The sequence below is a fragment of the Vipera ursinii genome (genome assembly GCF_947247035.1).
Source record: "Vipera ursinii genome assembly, chromosome: 1".
In the NCBI taxonomy this organism is placed as follows: Eukaryota; Metazoa; Chordata; class Lepidosauria; order Squamata; family Viperidae; genus Vipera; species Vipera ursinii.
Genome location: NC_139512.1, coordinates 83700214 through 83717887, shown reverse-complemented (window position 1 = coordinate 83717887; position 17674 = coordinate 83700214). Strand labels below are relative to the sequence as shown.

The window sequence follows — 17674 nt, the reverse complement described above, 5'->3', positions numbered from 1 at the left end:
AGACAAAACTCTATTGTTGAAACAGCTATGGTCTTTAATAAGTGTTACATGAAGCATTTATACATGTAAAATTGGCATGAGGTTTTGAAAATAGTCTACATACTTGTAATGATATATGGCAGGGGTGTCAAACTCACAACATCACATGACATGTTTCTACGTATCACAACTTTTTTTCCATTGCCGGCAATGGGGTGGGCGCAGTTTCGCCATGATGCATACGGCCCATGGGCTAGCAGTTTGACACCCCTGATATATGGTGTTGCATACAAAGTTCAAATCTTTAGTATGAAAGTTAGTAGGCTACCATTTTGCAGTTCTAGTTTTCCCTGCTTTAGTCAAGGATTAAATTCATACAGCTACATTTTCACAGTAGTTATCTAGATAAAAAATAGTGCTACCTACTGTAAACAATGTTAGAAAGTGATTGTGCAGCTGTTCCGGGATGTTTAAAAATTATCTATCATTATAACAATTGTGAGAATTAATGAGAATACCAGTCATGAAGATACTACTTATAATCAAGTAATACATAATGTGCATGATGAATGGAATAAAGAAGATAAAAATCTCACAAAAGTCACAGGAGCAGTACATGTTATTCCATCAACTGGACAGAGTAGTGCAGCAAAAACCTTTCATATGGATAGTAATGGCTAATATACTTCCAACTACAGTGGTCCTCGGCAGTGGTGGGATTCAAATATGTTAACAAGCGGTTCTTTTTGTAAATGCCGCTTCTGGAAGTCCATTCTGGGCCTGGGCAACAAAAAATTAGCTATCGGTTCTGCCGAAGTGTTGCAAACCAGCTGAATCCCACCACTGGTCCTTGGGGATATATTACATCGAGTGAGTCATTAGATTATTTTTATTCAGTGAATATAATTGACCAGATGGCAAACATCCTCAAAAGCTCTTCTTTAAAAAAAAGTACAGAAAATATGAATGAAGTAGAAATTTTGGGCAATGATTATTTGGATGGGAATTCATTTGGACAATGCACAGATTAAAATTTTAAATATCCAAATGTTCATCATTGGTTCATCAAACAGTTGCCATACTCAAGGATTTTGAAGATTCAGCTCAATCACCATCGCCTCCTATTTACCAGCCAGACTGGTTCAGTGAAGAAAAATCTACTAATACTTCCAGTAATGGCACAGAAATCAGTAAACTGCATGAAAATGAACATGATTCTTATGAAGGTATTGAAGTATGGTTTCATAGTACCTACAGTATATATATTTTTCATTATTACAACTCCTGGAAAGGTTTTCATATTAGACTAGTATTCATATCATAATACAAATAATATATACCAACTTACTAAATATTTCTACGTTGATTTGTTTTGTTCTTCAGCTGATTTATATGGTATAATTTCATTGTGATTCTATATAAATCCTCATATAAGCCTTGAATCAAAAAATACATTCTGAATCTTACTCTTATAATATACTTTTGATATTTTTATTATTTTATTCAGTATATGGTAATTATGTTTTTTTCTAATTTTCCAATGGCATCCAGTGATTATTTCTGTGATAACAAATTGGTTGGAAACTTGCCGTGAGTGTGCAAAATGATGGTTAGATTTAGGATATATTACGAAATATATTAGGATATATTACGAAAGCAAGAATATAAATAGTGATGGGGAAAAAGGGGGGGAGACCCTTAAAAATCCCAATTTTAAGTGACAATTATTGTTCTTACTTGTGAATTATTTTGTTGTCTGTTAAAACTGTGTAACAATAAACATAGAAAACCTACATACCAAATTTACTACCCATAACCACTAATAATCTTTGGTGGACACAGGAAAGAAAACAGAGAGGAGTTAATTAGGATGGGACTTGCTATTAGAGTTATAGTGTGCTTTTTTGTATGCCTGAATTATAACCAGTATTCTATTGTTCTGCAAGAAAAAAAATATTGGACCTATGCTGCCAAGGGAATGAAAATGCAGCTAATAGTTTTGTTTCATTCTCCATTGCTTTATCATTGCCATAGATGTGGGCTTTTATGAGACCAAAGAAGATTCAACCCCAGAACCAGTGAGGCAATGGGTTAGTGAAGACATGTATACTACAAAAGCCACAATGGATGTCTTATTTTCCGGAATTGTTCCTCGAAGAGGAATAAATCAAAAAAATAAAACTGATCATACAGGTATCCACTAGAATGGTGGTGGGATCTTTTTTATCCCTCTATTAGGTGAGATAATCTTCTGTTTTTAATTTCCGTGTCTATTTTAGGCAGGTAAAAAAAAATGCGTCTACGAACACTTTATGAGGTATGTCACTTTCCATTGGATAGAACGAGTGTCTGGAAAGCAGAGTTTTCCTTTAACCGAGGTTCACTCGTAGTCTCAATGGTTCTATTTATTTCTGTAAGTTATGCAGCCAGTAATCTTTGTTTCAGGTATTTCTAGTGCTCAAATACATAAATAGAAGCTGATTCTTATATCCTCTTTTCATTTGTAAATTTCAGCCTACTGTATCATTAGCGTTATACAAGTTATTTGGTGGAAATAATTAATCGGTTGAGGGGTCCTTGGTGCTCTCTGATGCTCTGCTAGCACTGATGATGTTACCTGGCCTGGGTGATGAAATGTCTGCAAGAAAACAGCCAAGCTCCTAGAGCAACAAGAACCCCTCATTACAACCCTGAGCTACAAATATTCTCCTTTATTGGTAATTAATTTGTTGCATCATGATGATGATAAGAAAAATTTGAAATCAACAGCTGAAACTAGTGAACTAATGGTAATTAGTTCACTAACTAAATAGTGAACTAAGTGTAATTAGGATTTGAAATGACTAACACAAGATCTTCAGTAATATAGATGTTTATATAATGTAGTATTTCATTGAAATTTGTTTTCTATGTGGAAGAATAGTAGCTGCATAAGTATGTTCATACCAGAATGCATGTGATTGTTATGAATGCAATAGGCATGGTTGTTCTGTTGGCTTTTGGCCAATAAGATCATAAGAATCACATGTTGCTGAGGCATTCAAAGTTCAGTGCCCATTCTGGATTAAAATAACTTTACATTTGGCATCATGAGGAAATGAGCTACATTTTCCTGATGTATACATTTTGAAAAGCATGTATCATATATATTTAAAACTCATTTTTAAAATGATTTAGATAATTTTTATGCAATATTGTATAGAACTGCATTTAACTAAGAGCCTTGGTGGAGCAGTGGGCTAATGCCTCCTTAAGTAACACCAGCTGCCTGCAATTACTGCAGGTTCGAGTCCCACCAGGCTCAAGGTTGACTCAGCCTTCCATCCTTCCGAGGTAGGCAAAATGAGGACCCAGATTGTTGGGGGCAATAAGCTGACTTTGTAATAATGCCGCTTTGGGGGGGGCGAAAGCCCTCATAAGCAGGCATATACATAGAATGAAGGCTATTGTTAAGCACATTGGTTTGTGCTTAGATTGTAAGCCGCCCTGAGTCTTTGGAGAAGGGCGGGATATAAATGGAATTAAAATAAAATAAAAAATAAAATAAAATATTGGAATCTATAAATTTCATTTTCTAAGCCATTTATTTTGCTCTCAGGTCACACACACCATTTCACAGTGCCTAGTGATATCTTTAAATGTTTTTTTAAGTTAGCACAACTAGCAGATTTCATGTACCAGAGGATATCTGTTGATAATGTAATAAGATAGCAATTTTTGGAGTCCTGTTTATAATTGGATTGTTTCCTGCTATCGTTACAGTTCTTTTTTTAAAATGGCATTTAGAGTATGCATAACTTTGCTAATAAGAGGAGATGTATTTATTGTGCATTCTACTTTGTTGTTCCAATTACATGTCAAGAATTCCTCAAATAACTTGTAGTGGTGATACATAGAATATCTATCTGTGGAGATAAAATGTTGAATGAAACTCAGATAGTCCTTGACTTATGGCCACAATTGAGCCCAAGCTTTATGTTGCTAAGTGAAATATTTGTTAAGTGAGTTTTGCCCCATTTGACAATCTTTTTTTCCACAGTTGTTGAGTGAATCATTGCAAATGCTAAGTTAGTAACATTGTTATTAAGTGAATCTGGCTTCCCCATTGATTTTGCTTGTCAGAAGGTCATAAAAGCTGATCACATGACTCTGGGACACTGCAACCGTCATAAATACGAACCAGTTGCCAAGCATCCAAATTTTGATCACGTGACCACGGGGATGCCGCAATGATTGTACGTGTGAAAAAAGTCACTTTTTTCAGTCCTGTTGTAATTTGAACAGTCACTAAATGAACTGTTGTAAGTTGAGGACTATCTATATTGTGTTTACCTTCTTAAAAAGAAATAAAATGAAAATACAATGTACTGCAGTAGCTTTTAGCATCAATTACTGTAGTCTGGTGTTACTACATTTATTACAAGTAAAACTATATGAACTTTCTTCATATATGTTCATGTCTCTACACACATATAAGTGACTTTGCCTGCTAGTGTAAGGTAGGAGATGGACCTCATGCTGAGCGTTATTCGAAGCATTTCTTTCTTTTTTCCTCCTGTCCCTCATCTGCTACTTGGTCCATCATCCTGCACGCATTGTAACAGGCCACAGCCTTTGCCAGTAAAAAAAAAGAGAGAATATCTGTTATATTTCATCTCTTCTTTTCCACTTTTTTAAACGTGGAAGAAGTAAGAATTTGGTGGGAAAAGTTTTGATCCTGCATATATCCTGCTCATAATTGATTTAACTATTGTTACCCCAGTTGTGGCCTCCAGTGATGGAGACAAAAATGAAAAATCAGATCTTGGTCCAGAGTGGCATCCTATATGGACCAGTGATTAAATTCTTGTAAATAACAGTCAAGATCCTATAAACAGACATCCACCTTCCACTGACAGTAAGACCTATCATATATATTCCTATAATTTTATTTGTGCATTTTGTTAGAGGTCTTATCTCATAATTTATGAATCTGGGCAACCTATCAATAAAAATAAAAAGAGAAATTATGAGGAAAGCAGTGCAGCACTCTTGATTTTCATTGGAAATCTTACTACTAATAAAACCTTCTCTGTTGTATTGCTTTGTATAAAGATATATGGTTGGAATGTTGTCCACCAGGAGGTGTGTGATTCTCTATGAAATTTCTTTAACTTTGCGGCTAGAGTAATAATTTTTCTATCTTTCCTCACTCTGGAATTTCCGAAGAATAAGTAATTACTGTAGTATCACTTTGAACATAATTACATGCATGAAACTAATTTCTAATGTTTTACAATTGACTATTGTTTGTAAATCCGATTATATATAATTGATTTGGCTGAAACTAGGGAATTTTCATAGATTCCCACTTAAAATAATAAAATACTGTAATTTGCAGGTTTTCACAATCTTGCATGAGAACATCAAAATCTCATAAAATCTTGCTATTGCTCCATGAGCTCTGAGAAGATGTAATAAAATTGCATGATATTTCACACTTTTTTGTTTTTGGGAGTGGGACACTCGGGGTCAGAAATATTGCCAATTTTCAGTCTAAAAGCTGTACAAGAGAATAATTTGAAAAAGCAGGCAGATTGTTTAAATATATTTGCTACCTTAATTAGAACTTTAAATGCATCTTCTGTCATTGTTTACCAGTCTTTAGATTATGCCATGTTAATAAACCAGCTGAAATCAAATAAGTCAACCTTGATATCAGCAAGTGAGGTTCCAAATTGATAGCAGCAGCTACATCTGACTGTCACCTGAGATTTGTTCAGCTCCTGCTTAAGAGGAAATGGGGCTTTCCAGATATTCCAATTTAACACTTTAAAAACCTTATGGGCTTTTATGGGCTTTGTATAAATATGCGGTGGCTCAGTGTGTTAGGACGCTGAGCTTGTCGATCAGAAGGTCGGCAGTTTGGCGGGTCAAATCCCGAGTGCCGCGTAACAGAGTGAGCACCTGTTACTCGTCCCAGCTTCTGCCAACCTAGCAGTTCGAAAGCATGTAAAAATGCAAGTAGAAAAATAGGGACCACTACGGTGGGAAGGTAACAGTGTTCCGTGCGCCTTTGGCGTCTAGTCATGCCGGCCACATGACCACGGAGACGTCCTCGGACAAGCGCTGGCTCTTTGGCTTTGAAACGGAGATGAGCACCGGCCCCTAGAGTCGGAAACGACTAGCACGCATGTGCGGGGGAACCTTTACCTTTACCTTACCTTATAAATACTTCAGATAGCTCCTGCAGTATTTGTTCTGCTGTTTATTCTAGAATACAGGTATCAAACTCAATTGCATCCAGTGACGTATCGTAATGTATCGTGATGTTTTTTGCCTTTGCGGAGCCAGGGTGGGCATGGCCTGTGTCTGATGTATCTGGCCCATGGGCTGCCAGTTCTAGAACAGGAGTACCCAACCCTTGGTCTGTGGACCAGTACAAGTCCACAGCATCCCAGCAAGCGGGCCATCCAAACAAGCAAAGCTCCATCCTCGGCATGCAGGCAGTATTCAAAACCACATCCCCTCTGGTCCTCAGAAAAATCTTTCTCCATGGCACTGGTCCCTGGTACCCAAAAGGTTGGAGACCTCTGTTCTAGAACATGTAGCAGTAGATTCTCCTGTAGAATGACTTTTTATATCAGAATTGATTAGGTAAAGCACTATGCCTCCTAGTAAAATTCCCACAGCAGATCAATACTTAAAAAGGCCTTCTTTTCCATCATCTTCTGTTGTGCTTGCTCAGATCTCAGTGCAAGGAAGTGTTAGATCCTTTCAGTGCAAAAAAGGCATTTTTGAGATATCCATGGTGGCCCTTAAGACCGAGAGACATAAAAGGAGCTTGATCAGGTTGGAATCCTGAATGTTTATAATAGTATGACCATTAAAAGCCACTACCCTGTATATCTCATTTTGATCTTTCCATTAGCAGAAAATACTTAAAATATTTTGTTATTTAATAATAATTTACATTTGATGGTTTCTAGCAACATCTTAGAATGTGAACTATCAATGTAGAAATAAACAGAATTTATCCTAATTATAGGTCTGTTTTTCGAGAATATAGCAATTGTGAACTGTATGTGAATTTATAATCATGAATTCTAGAGCAGACACTGTACAGTTTTCCTAATCTGGTGTAGAGTATATTTTGCTGGATAAATTCTTTCCAAATTCACAAATCAGTTTGAGTATTTTATTTCTGATTTTCTAATCAGCCCTGTGTAGTCTTTGTTGATTCATTTTGATTTGCTCATAATCTGGTAGCCATTAGGAATTGTCTGAATTAGATATATTGCAACATATGTTCACTGTCACAGTTATGCTGTATTGTACCCTTGTGTTCAAATGCCAATACTTAGTTTTTTATCCTTTGTATTCATTTAAATCACCAATTTTCATTGTTCCTAATACAAACCAGCAGGATCTGTTGGAAAGGTGGGGGCAAGTATAGTTTTATAATATTAGAAATAGCAATTTTTGAAAGGAATAGTCTTTTACTTATTTGCACCTAGCATTTAGCTATACTCTCCAATTCAAATCAGTCTGGATATTTCTGCCTACAAAAGACGTGCTGAAGTAAACTGAAACATTATTAAGCTTTGTGATATTTCCCTGGCATGGCACAGCTCTCCCACATCTTCTGAAAGAAAAGCAACCTTTTTGTGGGGTATATGTGAAATAATGATTCCTGTTTGGGTAAAGAAAAAGCCAAAAAGACCAATCTATCTCCATAAGTAGTGATAGCTTACAGTGCTTATGGAAATTAAAGGTTTGTTATGAATGAAACACATCGGTCCATAGATGCTGATTAAATAATAACATTGTTTTGTCCTCTGCAAATACAAAAGCAGACATTACAGATATTGATAATGCAGAGATTAATGCATGCCGTTTCTCTAGGTCCTGATCCAAACAAACACTCTGGTGTAGCGAGAGACAAAAATATGACACCTTTATCTGAAGGATCAGAAAAAAGTCAACCACGAATGGCTCGTATACCAGGTTTGTTTCTGTGCTTTTATCATTGGTACTTATCATGAAGTCGTCATACTGTGATGTTCCTGTATTTTTGTTGTTGTCATCTTTTGTGTTTAAAACATGCAAATGCCACCTTTAAGTATATACATTCTAATGATGTCATATTATTGCACACATTTCATTTCTCCCCACCTCCACAGGTATATATGCCCATGTCTTGGGATGTATCAGAATTAAAAGTTCTCTGACACTTGGCTTAAATCATGAAAAATACTGCCAACAGAAAAAATAGCTCAACTATGCATATATTTAATAGTGTACAAACAAGGGGAAAATTCTGTTGAACTTCATTATAGAATGCCACAATTTCACTGGCATATAGGAACATAGTGTAATTTGGTAGAATGTGGCATGGAATGGGTGAAACTATGACAACTGTAATCCAGAAATAACTCCATGGCAAAGAAGTGAAATCTTATGGTTCAACTACATAATTGCTTTATTTCTTACACAGTTTTTATATGTGATATATGCAGTACCCAATAAGTGTTGTCCGATCTATCATAGAAAATGAATAGCTGTTTAAATGTTTAACACAGCAATATTGATGCTAATCTGAATATTGAAAACTGCTTTTATTGAAGAATCATAACTTTATAATTTCAGAACTTTAATTTGTAAACCATGTAATTTGATTACTGGCTTTGAAGTCAGATTAAAATAAGTTATGTAGTTAATTCTTAGATTATTATCCTTCTTATAGGTTTTTTTCCACCCCCTGCCATTTGACTATACAACTTTCTGGAAAATCTTACTGTGGCTAAAGTAGTATAGAAACCATGAGATGTTTTTTTAATCAGAGTTACATTTTGTTCCACACTCCCAATTGTTGAATAACAGCAGCTGTCATTGTTCCCTACCTCACATAGGACAATACAATAATGGATATAAATTATCATCACAAATATCATTGTTTATATATAATTGTTGTTAAGAGTAGCTGGAACGTAACTTTTACTTATGTGAAAACCAGATCATAAAGAATAGTTTTCTGTCAACTAAAAATAACAGTTCATGGGCATTATTCTGAAGGAAGTAAAATTAGATATTAAAGAGAATATCAGTTCTCTGGTCAGATAACAGAGTAATGTTTTTTCTATCCGCAGATTGGCTTATTGTAGTTGCTTCTCTTTTGGCCCTGGCATTGATTCTTGGTGTTTGCATTGCTGTAAACAGTCGAAGGAGGTAAGGAATTCTTTTGTAGTTTTCCATTTCTCAGTGCCAAAACTGTCTGTTGCTGAGATATTTTTAGGACTGGCAATTTTAGAGCATTCAAAAGACACAGCAGTTCCTACATTACAGAGAACTTAATCAACAGGCACACTTGGAAGCTGTAGACAACTGTTTTTAAACATATAATGTATTAGAAGCTTACTACTTTATCTCCTAGTCCAGGGGTAGGCAACCTCGGCTCTTTTATGACTCATGGACTTCAACTCCCAGGAGTTGAAGTCCATGAGTCATAAAAGAGCCGAGGTTGCCTACCCCTGTCCTAGTCCAATGTTCATTGTAAGATATGTCCTTTTCCATGCCAATTCAAAAGTGGATTTTCAGCCTCAACATTTGTCAGATAACTTCTTCTCTTCAATCAGAGGAAAGAGCTACCTTGAAGTTAGCTGCTGGGATTTACTCTGGATTATTTTGCTGAGTAGTATTTGAAAATGACCATTTAGTTATAGTATACATAAAAAACCAAAATTATATTGAAGTAATTAGATAGCTGGATGGTATTTCTCACATGAAATGTTTGCCTGGAGATTAATCACTAGCTGTGAGTTAAGAACCAGCATATTTCCTGCTTGTTCAGCTTTCTGTAACATAATTCCTTAATTTAAGTAAGTGTTGCTCTTCACTAATCTATATTAAATCTTGATCTTTTGATGCTATTGTTTTTGTAATAAGGCACATTTTGCTAATTTTTAAACAAATATTTTTTAAAGCTGATCAATGATAATCAAATACAGATAGCATCTCCTGAAAATGTGCAATAGTTCTGTGGTTTAATTCTGCAGAAAAATATTCAGGAAATTTTCAATTAAGAATTCTAAAGGATTTTAGTAGTAATTTTAATTTGTAACATTTCTTTTTTTATTACAAGTTTTATTGGTTTAATATTTACATATACATGTATTTGTGAAGCAATATGGCGATAAGACCTATATTAGGTCTTATCTTGCAGCGATGAGGGCGGCGAGGTGTAATTACTTCTCTGCCCTCATCGCGTCTGCAGATAATCACCCGGCCGCCCTGTTTAGGGTGACTCGCTCCCTCCTTAATCAGGAGGTGAGGGAGGATCCCTTGCAGGGTCGCGCCGAAGAGTTTGGTCAACATCTGTTGGATAAAATCGCTCGGATTCGGACCGGTTTGGACTCCAGCTGGGCAGAGTCTGACGATCAGGACACGGGCGGTCTTGTCAATGTTATCTGGGAGGAGTTTGATTCTGTGACCCCTGATGAAGTGGACGGGATTATGGGGAGGTTGAGCTCCACCACATGTTTATTGGATCCGTGCCCTTCTTGGCTGGTTTATGCAGCTAGGGAGAGGACACGAGGCTGGTTCCAGGCGGTTATATCTGCTTCTTTGAGTGAGGGTAATTTCCCCACCGTCTTGAAGGAGGCGGTGGTGAGACCTCTCCTCAAGAAGCCTGCCTTGGACCCAGCTGTGTTGAACAACTTTCGCCCAGTCTCCAACCTTCGCTTTCTTGCGAAGGTTGTTGAGAGTGTGGTGGCGCATCAGCTCCCTCTGGTCCTGGATGAAGCGGATTATTTGGACCCGTACCAATTGGGTTTCAGGCCCGGGTACAGCACGGAGACGGCATTGGTCGCTCTGGTGAATGATCTCTGGAGGGCCCGGGATAGGGGACATTCCTCTGTCCTAGTCCTATTAGACCTCTCGGCGGCTTTCGATACCATCGACCATGGTATCCTGCTGCGGCGTCTCAGGGGATTGGGAGTGGGAGGCACGGTTCTTCGGTGGTTCTCCTATCTCCTGGGACGTTCGCAGTCGGTGTTGGCAGGGGGGCAGAGATCGGCCCCTAGGTCTCTCGTTTGTGGAGTCCCTCAGGAGTCGGTTCTCTCGCCTCTCCTGTTCAACATCTACATGAAACCGCTGGGTGAGATCATTCGTGGTTTTGGAGTTGGGTATCATCAATATGCTGATGATACCCAACTTTTCATTTCGACCCCAAACCACCCCAGTGATGCCCTCGCTGTGATGTCCCGTTGCCTGGAGGCGGTTCGGGTCTGGATGGGGAGGAACAGACTTCAACTCAACCCTGACAAGACTGACTGGCTGTACATTCCGGCATCCCGGGACATTCAAAATGTTCCATCGCTTTCTATGGGGGGTGAGTCTTTACCCCCCGTGGATAGGGCTCGCAACTTGGGAGTCCTCCTAGATTCACGGCTTGCCTTAGAAGACCACATAGTAGCCGTGACTAGGGGGGCTTTCGCTCAGGTTCGCCTGGTGCGTCAGTTGCGGCCCTATCTAGACCGGGATGCCCTGTGTACGGTCACTCATGCGCTCGTGACCTCTCGTCTTGACTATTGCAACGCTCTCTACATGGGGCTTCCCTTGAAGACCACTCGGAGGCTCCAACTGGTACAGAATGCGGCCGCGAGAGTTGTCTTGGGAGTTTCCCGGTACTCCCATGTTACACCTTTGCTCCGCGAGCTGCATTGGTTACCAGTTGTCTTCTGGGTGAGGTTCAAGGTCTTGGTGATGGTTTTTAAGTCCTTACATGGCATGGGTCCGGAATACTTCGGGGACCACCTGCTGCCGGCGTCGACTCCCCTCCGCCCTGTGCGTTCCCACAGAGAGGGCCTCCTCAGGGTGCCTCCGGTCAGAGAGTGCTGGCTGGTGGCCCCCAGGGGGAGGGCCTTCTCTGTGGGCGCCCCGGCTTTGTGGAATCAACTGCCGGTTGAGCTCCAGATGGCACCGGATCTCCGTTCCTTCCGGCGCGGGTTAAAGACCCATTTATTCGAACAAGCTGGCCTGGCCTGATGGGGAGTTAACTCAGGGTTTTAATATTTGTATATTTTTACTGTTTTACTTTGGGCAATAATTTAATTCTTTTTTAACTTTTGTACTTGTGTATTTTTATTATATGCCCTGTTCACCGCCCTGAGTCCTTCGGGAGAAGGGCGGTATAAAAATTTAATAAACTAAACTAAACTAAAAGTAACAAATAACAAGTTGTTTGTAAATAGTTCAGGTTGCATCAATAAAGATTCCCTCTCTGATTCCCTTAGTTTTCACATAGTCAAAGTAATCAAATTAATACATTTCTAGTTGTGACCTAGTCAATTAACAAAATTTTCAATATAATTTCACTAATACATATCAAAATCCTGTTTTTAAGTTTTACCTAATTGCAATAAAATACTCTAAAGTAGCCTATAATATACAGAAAAAAGCTTAATTTTTGGGTAACTCACAATTCCCTATTTCAATAAAGAATAATTCTCTTGTGTACAAAACTTACATTGTTCATTACAAAACATACTTATGATTTACCAGTAAAGTCTAGTTTTCATCTTAGCAAATCACCAATTATTAGAAAAATATTTTTGTCTTAACCATTCAACAATTATTAAAATACTATCTTTTGTTTTAAAATTCTAAATTCTATAGTATAGTTCAAAATTTTATTCTAAAAGCTTAATTTTGTTTTCCTTTAAAGATCTAAAACCTAAATTTAAAATCAGTTTTTATATTGAGTTGTAAGTTTTGTAGTTGAAGTTGGAGTTTGGAGTTCAAGGTTCTCTGTAGGCTGCGTTTGTTGCTCTTTGAAGTCTCCTATTTTGATGTTAATTTCCACTTCTTCTATTTGTTTTTGAATTGTCAATTCATCATTTAAGGACAACGTTTGGTTTAGTGGCTTTAAGTTGTTAGGTTTATCATGCAATTTGGCTTTAATTTGCTCAGTTATAGCCAAGATTGTGTCCAATATCAATTTGTAGTTAAGTGGTGGGATATAGTCATCCATTTTGTTGGTGTTTACAGCTAAGTCTTCAATGGAGGCTATTTTAATAAGAGTCAATAAGTTTCCACCTCCAATGCTCCTAAAAGTTGTTTTCAGTGCAAGGTGTTCCCACACTTATCTTTGAAGATAGTATCAAGGATAGCTCTGTTATTCAGTCAGCTCTCACAATAAGCAAAAGGTTTACTTGCAATTCCAAGTTTAGCTACAAGATGTCATCAATAGCATATAGAATAAGGTGTAAAGTTCTTTTTTTCCCCAAATTAATATAAAGCTTTTGTATAATTAGTCCATTCTTTTTTCCGTAATTCACACCTTAAACAGAAAATTTGGTAGTAGTTCCCCACAAAAATAGGAGCTTTTTAATGGGTAGTAATAAGAAATTAATTGCTTAATTTCTTTGCTTAATCAGATGATTTTTTTCCCTTCCATGCTTTAAGGCTTAAAATGTTATTCCCCAAGTATACAAATGCCATTGTTTCAAACAAAAGGGGGAGAAAATTTTCAGAAAAGTCCCACAGGCAGCAGTTAGGGGGATAAGAAAGGTAAGGTCTCACCCAGGTCCTCCAGATTCCTTCGTTGTGCTAGGTAGTGCTTTTGGCTTTCGGCAGGGAACAGCTTAATGATCGGCCATCTTGATGGCCAGTCTCTTCTTTGGGCCAAAAGAAGCTGCTCTGGATTCAAGCAGAGGGCTGACGCCCTTCCACGATCACAGGAGGGCCTCCTTGTGGTGGTCGCCCCTCCAGGGCGACTTTTGACCCTTTTCAGGGTTCTCCAATGAAGAAGGATCAGACGGCAGGGAGAGAGGTCTTCCTGCGCGTCCAAAAGCGCCGCGCTCGCAAACTGGAAGCCAATTTGTAACATTTCTCATAGAGGATATGTACTTCTTTATTTGGAACCCACAAAAACCATTCATTGCAAATTCGATTTGTATTTTTCTGTGAGTAGCATCTGGTTTTCAGTAGTAATGTGTTACTGACTCCAAAGTTAGTGAAGAAATACTCCATTTGATGAATGGATCAGAACATGTTACTGAGCTTTCCAAAATTTTCAACAAAATTGTATCGGTGGGAGGAGAATATAAGAGTTTTCTTTTAAAGAAATTAGGATGGATGTATTCTAAAATGAAACATTTTTTCCAAAATACATTGGGACACATCCCTATCATAGAATGCCAAAGTTAATGGCTTAATTCTCTTTTAATATGTGAAACACATATAAATTTTTCTTTAATGTCTGTTATCCCAGTCTGAGAAGTTTTTTTTTTATCAAACATCTCAGTTTAATGAAGGGGCAAGATTTTACAGTTTCATTGGAAAACTACATAAAAGCCTGCTTCAAATTCTAGGGCTAAATACTACATTCCAGGCTGCCCCCAAAATGCCCCCATTTCAGCTGTCTTCTGAATATTTAAAACCAGATATGCAAATGAAAGGGAAAGGAGACTCATAAGTTAGTATTCCCATCTCTGAATGTTACATGAACCAACTCACAGTATAAAAATAGTTTTCAACTAATACATTTGAATCTCAGTTTTGATGTCATTTTGAAATTTGCTTTCGTTTTTCTGAACAACCATTATAATAGTAAGAACTGCTGTTAATGTACATTGCTGCTACTGGGTAAGAACATTTTGGTGAAGACTGCTGACAAGAAATATTTGCCCATTCCTTCTCGGATCATGTGGATAAATGAAAAGATGAAAAGGCATTTGCTTTTTGAGCACTGGTATATGAATTGTGACATTCTTTGAAATATATGACATGGTGCATTTGAGTTATGAGTTTATAACTGTGGGTCCTTCCTTCCTTCCTTCCTTCCTTCCTTCCTTCCTTCCTTCCTTCCTTCCTTCCTTCCTTCCTTCCCTCCCTCCCTCCCTCCCTCCCTCCCTCCCTCAGATAATCAATTACTTCAATCCATGTGTAACTTGAGAACCATAGACACAGCCTTACCCTTCTGAAGAATCCAAAGTTATCCTCCATTCAAACTAAGGAATTTGTTAGAAGGCTATTTTGATAAATTATGCTTTGTTCCAATTATGTCAACACACCAGAAATAAAGATTAATCTGCAGTAATTTTGAAGTTCTTAAGAAATAAGCAAGGAACGAATGTTTTTAATGTAATCTGCTACTTGAGACAAAATGAAGGCAGTATATAACATACTGTCTTTAAATATTTTTACTTTACAATTTTTCCCTTTTCTGTTAGATGTGGGCAGAAGAAGAAGCTTGTGATCAACAATGGTAAAGGAGGCATAGATGAGAAAAAGAAAGATGGGTTAAATGGAGAAGCCAGCAAATCTCAGGAAATGGTGCACTTGGTACACAAAGAGAAGGCAGAAGACCAAAAGGGCCCACATGACGAATTCCAAGCAATTGATGAAACACAGAACCAACAAGATGTGCCCTTGAAGAGTGGCATGTAGGAAAGCTGTGCCAATCAAATTGAATCAGAGTTGGGGAAAACAAAAAGCATCATACTGAACTGGGACTAGAACTCAGAAATGCAGTGAGCTACTGATCTCTTTAAAACATAATTAAGCATTTTCTTGTTTTTTTTCTTTTGTAATGGTCAGCTTCAAAAATAACATGTCATTTTTGGCTTTGCCCAACATTGCATCATTTTGCCCAGTTTAAATTAGTGACCATCATCTTATTACTTGTATTTGTTCCCCAGTTGCAATCAGTTTGGTAAGGCAAAACACCAAAATTTATTTAGTTTGACGTACAGAATTTTTGAACTTTACAGAATCTGTAGCCATTAAGGTATTATAATAAAATGCATTCCCAGGGAATTCACGACGATAGGCTATCTTGAGATTTGATTCATAGATTTTGGAATTGAATTTTTATTGGTCAGTTAAGAAATTGTCAGGTTTATTAAATCTTGTTAATGTTTTAATATTTTGGAATTACATGTTGTAATAGTTGAATATGAAAAGCATGTTTTTACACATTCCACAGATCTCCACCATATTAAAAACACACTAACCAAAAAAGGGTGGAAAGACCAAAAAACAAACCCCAAATCCAAATCTGATTTATAGCAAATAAATTTTTATTCTCTATAATCTAAATAATGTGGTGATGTTATCTTTAAATTTCAGTGTTCACCTTCCTTGTCAGCCTGCTGTACTTCTGGTGTATCTTATTCCATTTATTAGGGATCCCATTATCTTATGGGCTGTGAACTGACCCTAGAATATTTGGACGGGACCAAACCAAGACACATTCCTTTTTTCTTGTCCCACTGTCCCTCAATGTTTGCGTTCCCTTGAAATACCCATTTCCTATTTGCGTCTGAATTAATAGGTCACAGTCTAGAGAGTAAAAAGATTCTTAAGAATAAAACAGGGGACCTCTTTTCCTACACAGTTCCAGTTCTAGCAGAGTATATTTATGTGAGATCTTTTCTGTGCAGTCATGACTTACAATGGAGGAACACATGAAACATATTTGAAATAAGTAATTCAGAAGTTCTGTTGCCCTGAAAACATGCCACTAGCTGAAATCCAGCCAGGATCTCCATACACAGAATAAGTGCCTTTAGTAGGATGTACTGTATGTGCCTCCCAATTTTCCAGAAATATGATACTGAAGGTTGGAGACAATTTTGTAGAATATTGTGTTGTGCGTGCGTTACTGAGTGTTTTCAGTCATGTTATGCTTTTTAGTAATAAGATAGATATATAAAGTATAGACTTAACTACCTTATTTTGGAATCCACTGTGATAATTTAGCTGATCAGATATAAGAAACAATTGTTTGAACTTTTATTGGATTGTTTTTCAGTCTGAAAGAATGCCTGGAGTATAACCATCACCCTGTATGTGCTTAAGTTAAGGAAACACTTATTGTCAGCTACCACACTTTCCATTTGAATTACAATATAGTAATTCATGCCATATACTTCTTTGCTCAAACATGTTGGAATAAAACTTTGAACAGTCATCCGGTTTATATGGCAAACTTAATTTTCCTTTTAATCAGAAATGTTACTTCTGATTCCTAGCAACATGTTCTTCTGTGGCTTTTTGATATTTGAATCAGCTTTTCTTGTAGATTACCTGGCTAGATAACATCAGAAGTGCATGGAGAAATGGACTTCATTGGTTTTTTATACTTCATTTTATATTTCAGAAAGGGATTTGAAAAACTTGACCATAACCTTGATAAACTGGACCAATGATCATCACACTACAAAATGGACTTGAGCTGGCTCAACAACTAACATATGGCCCTTAATAGGTCTACATCCACATGGAAGGAAGCATGCAAAGGGTAGCTCAGGGTTCTCTGCCTAGAACCCAGTTCTTTAATTGACTTTGATGAGGGACTAAAAGGATTGTTCATAAAATTTGCAGCTGACACCATGCTGGAAAACTTTCTAACACCCTAGATGATAGGCTCAAGCTTCAGAAGGATTTTGATAGGCTTGAACATTGGTCCTATCCAATAAAATGTTCAATAATGAAAAATGTAAGGTCCTCCATTTGGCAGGACAAAACAAACAGATGCACTACAATTTAGGTACAGGTAGTCATTGACTTACAACAGTTCATTTAGTGATCATTTGAAGTTACACCCTTACTGAAAAAAAGTCACTTCTGACCATTTTGCACACCTACAACCATTGCAGCATCCCCATGGCCATGTGATCAAAATTTGGATGCTTGGAAACTGGTTCATATT

The 17674-nt window shown here is 37.4% G+C and overlaps 1 protein-coding gene across 1 annotated transcript in view; it reads left to right on the top strand.

Annotated features, from left to right (window-relative positions):
• CD44 (CD44 molecule (IN blood group)) overlaps nt 1–16812 on the top strand; it is an 86185-nt gene extending 69373 nt beyond the window's left edge. The window contains exons 15-19 of the mRNA XM_083356390.1: nt 1053–1205; nt 2014–2172; nt 7864–7965; nt 9108–9186; nt 15192–16812. Of these exons, the coding sequence (XP_083212516.1) occupies nt 1053–1205; nt 2014–2172; nt 7864–7965; nt 9108–9186; nt 15192–15408 (710 nt within the window). The 3' untranslated portion in view covers nt 15409–16812. The remainder of the gene's footprint in view (nt 1–1052; nt 1206–2013; nt 2173–7863; nt 7966–9107; nt 9187–15191) is intronic.
• The last annotated feature ends 862 nt before the right edge of the window (nt 16813–17674 follow it).